The sequence below is a fragment of the Fusarium subglutinans genome, assembly GCF_013396075.1.
Source record: "Fusarium subglutinans strain NRRL 66333 chromosome Unknown NRRL66333_c0000539, whole genome shotgun sequence".
Lineage (NCBI taxonomy): Eukaryota > Fungi > Ascomycota > Sordariomycetes > Hypocreales > Nectriaceae > Fusarium > Fusarium subglutinans.
The window spans coordinates 2,857-6,185 of record NW_023502602.1 but is presented as its reverse complement, the minus strand read 5'-3'; the positions used below and the strand labels follow the sequence as shown (position 1 = coordinate 6,185).

Genomic DNA, 3,329 nt, shown 5'->3' with positions numbered 1-3,329 from the left:
TAAATTAAAAATCCTTTATTTATTATATTTCTTACTAAAAGTTAACCTTCTTAAAAATAGCTTTACTTTATACTAAATTAAGTAATATAGATTAATTAATTAAATTAAAGCCTTAACTAATAAGCTATCTAAAGACAGTTATAAATCTAAGGTATTAAGTAATTATTAACCTGCTTAAAGAACTAATAGTCGTCGGTTCAAGTCGATATTGTTAATGTTTAATAAGCACCTTGGTATTCTAACATCACAGAACTGTGCGAAGCTATATACTTCGCAAAGGCATTTGCAGCCACAAGGCCAAATACTTGCCCCAAGTCGGTTATATTTCCTACATGATGTTCCCCGTTTCTTCCATTAGGTACAGACAATGTACAGAGAATGCCGACTTCCGGCTCACAAGTCAGGGGTCTTTTCAAGCCTCAGCCAAGAGCTGCCAGCACAACAGCTGAGTTCCGGAACTAGGGAAAATCATTGCAAGCTTAACCATGCTGCGCCAATCACGGCTTGTGTTAGAGATAAAATGACTAGCCTGGGCGCTCGGTACAGCTAGCGACACCAGACAACCCTTGCTGTTTCTTCACGACTTCAACCAACACACTTTCTCTAGATGGGACTTTTTCAGGTAGGGCACAATAAAGCCGCAAGACCTTGATAGAACAGCTTCTTGATCTAGTGCTATATGAGAGACTTCGGAGAAATCGTCTCACATGCTCAGAATGATCACAGTCTGGCTTTGGGGGCCGTGGTGTGGCTGTTCTCACGACCTTCCTTCTTCGTCTACCTCAGAGCAAACATAACTTAGCTTGGTACAGAGTCTTGACTTGTGAGTAAGTCTCTGCATATCAGGCTTCCGGGTGTGACAAACGAGTCTTGGGATTCGCCGACCAAATTCACTCCTTGACCGCCGGTTCTGTTGGGCCATGTAAGTCCAGGGGAAGCGTGATCGTTGTGTTGCATAAAACGACCAGGACTATTGTGCTCATACGAAAGCACGGTCGGCAAGGACTTTATGAGTGAATACTAGCTCAGAGAGCTCTCTTCCGTGTATAAATAGAGGCGTTGCTTCCACAGAAATCTACTCTGTTCATCAAGCACCTCATTCCTCAGTTCGTACCTCAACCACTCCATTCAAACAAACACCATGAAGTTCTCTGCTCTTGCAACCGTCCTCGTCTCCCTCGGTCTCGGTGCCGACCTTGCTGTCGCCAAATGTGATAGTGGTTGCTACCTCAAGGTCTGCGACTGGAGAAACCTCAAGGGCAATTGTCATACCAAGTGCTACCAAGGCAAAGACATTGGCCATGTGGTCAAGGTTGACAAATCTGGCCTCAAGGGGCCCATCGTTTCCGCAAAGAGCAGTAACGGTTGCGGGTGTACCTTTGGTTACAGCAGCGGGTACGTGTCGCATATTATGATCTGTCTCTGCTACATACAGTCAGCTAATATACAGCAACAGAAGTGCCTGCCAATATGTCGGTTCCGGTTCCAAGGGAACCAACTTCGCGACCCAGTGTCTCAAGGGCGTCGACGAGGTGCAGTGCAACAGGCTCTAAGATATTGACATAGTTGGCCAGCTTCATCAGGAGGCATGGGGCTCTGAAATGGTCTTTGCAGGGGATTGCAACAACACACCGGGATCCATCTTGCGGTTCTCAGAGGCTAGTGATCATCTGGCTTGGTACACAAATAGACTTCCAGGGCGCGTAATTCAAAGAATGGATCCTAGAGGCACCTGTCTGCCAAATGCTGCTCAGTCATCCTGCTCATATGACGCTCCAAACCGCCACCGGTATGCCATTTCGACTCCAACAGGGATAAACAGTATAATAGATACAATCTGTCCAAATCCCCAGTAATTCCCATCGTATTTCTCGCCCATGTTCTCCGACATTTGTTCCTGGACGTTCCTAAGGGTGAAGATCACCACCAGCAGTGGTATAGTCAGTCCAACAAACACAAGAAGCGGAAGGACGGCAACAAGTGGCCTGTCACTGAACCACTTATTGACACGCTCACGCCAAGAGGCCTTGTCTTCTGCTCCTTTGGCATCCTTTGCCTTCTCGTCATGGTCGTAGCATGTGCCAGGCAGACCAGCAAGGAGCCAGAATGTGAAGATGTATGTAATCAAGGAGGCAGTCAATTCTAAGCCTTTCAGAGATTTGAAGGTTGTCGATCGCCCAATATTTCTGTACTCTGCCGGAAAGCACATATCCTCAACGACACTCCAGTCTGTAGGCGATACCTCTGAGTCCTTCCCCTCACCAATGGGGCTTATGTCAAAGGCATGAATGCACCTCGATATGAAGGGATAGAATGACAGTGCAACAGTTACACTGAGGAGCAGGAGCCTAGCGTTGTGTTTAATATTGGCTCTCATGCTGCTTTTCGCTGCTGGCTCCAACAGAGCAACGGGGTACAGAAGTGGCATCAGGCTAACGACGGCGACAGTTTGAGATATTCGGGCCTCGATAGCGCCCAAGTCCGCGGTGCTGATGCCATAGTCTTTGAGAGCAAGTACAGCGATCGTAGCCAGCTGTAGTGCTAGTGCAAAATATGCAGCAGAGTCGACAAATGCTTCAAGGCCGGCTTTTGCAACTTGATGCCTTTGGCTATTCATACCGCTTCGCTTGAACATTATGACTGCCAGAGACAGGAATATGCTCAATATGATCTCGAGAACATAGCCAACGGCAACCTGTTGCGGAATATCAGCTGCAATACATCTTGGTGTAGAGGATCCTTGAGACAAACTCCAATGCCAGATATGTCAGGATTTCCTGTGCCGTAGATGGCGTTGCATATCTCGCTCTTGCAAGACTCTAGTATGCTCTTATTAAAGTGCGTTTTAGAGTCGAGGTCCTGAATGTATTCGCTGAAATCGTTTAGTTCTGTCCATTGCGAGCAATCGATGCTAGGACTAGACATCTTGACTGATGCTAGGTGATGATTACGACGAACATGCCGCTGGGATGTTCAATCTCGAAATTATGGGCAATGTCACTCACTGACTTCAGCCCGATTTTGTCTCAAATGTTATCTAGACCAATACTCAGCTGCGGCTGAAGGCGGCGTCTTCTAGGCGCAGCCAAGATCCAATAGCAACAAATGAAAAGATGATCAGCGCAGGTAGTATCGATAGTTTATGCCACTGGCTTGAAATGTATAGACCGAGTGCCGAGCCTCGTTGCACAGTGCCGGCTCTCATATAAGGCTCAAGCCTCGAGACGTTCTTACCCATCAACAGAGCCGGAAACCTATTCAAGTGTACAGAAGCCCGTTCTAGTGATACTACTGTAGTGCTCTGAAGATGTTGAGATCCATTTTCCTAT

At 46.8% G+C, this 3,329-nt stretch overlaps 2 protein-coding genes across 2 annotated transcripts; one reads left to right on the top strand and one right to left on the bottom strand.

The window, feature by feature from the left end:
- Positions 1-1,141: 1,141 nt before the first annotated feature.
- On the top strand, positions 1,142-1,553 carry FSUBG_14080 (elicitor; the record flags this gene model as incomplete). Its single annotated transcript, XM_036679037.1, has 2 exons — positions 1,142-1,395; positions 1,457-1,553. 2 exons carry the CDS (start codon positions 1,142-1,144, stop codon positions 1,551-1,553), a joined length of 351 nt encoding a protein of 116 aa, XP_036530461.1.
- A 197-nt stretch (positions 1,554-1,750) lies between these two features.
- Positions 1,751-2,925, bottom strand: FSUBG_14079 (uncharacterized protein; the record flags this gene model as incomplete). The annotated part of the gene is made up of 2 exons (XM_036679035.1): positions 1,751-2,695; positions 2,752-2,925. 2 exons carry the CDS (start codon positions 2,923-2,925, stop codon positions 1,751-1,753), a joined length of 1,119 nt encoding a protein of 372 aa, XP_036530460.1.
- Between the last annotated feature and the right edge of the window lie 404 nt (positions 2,926-3,329).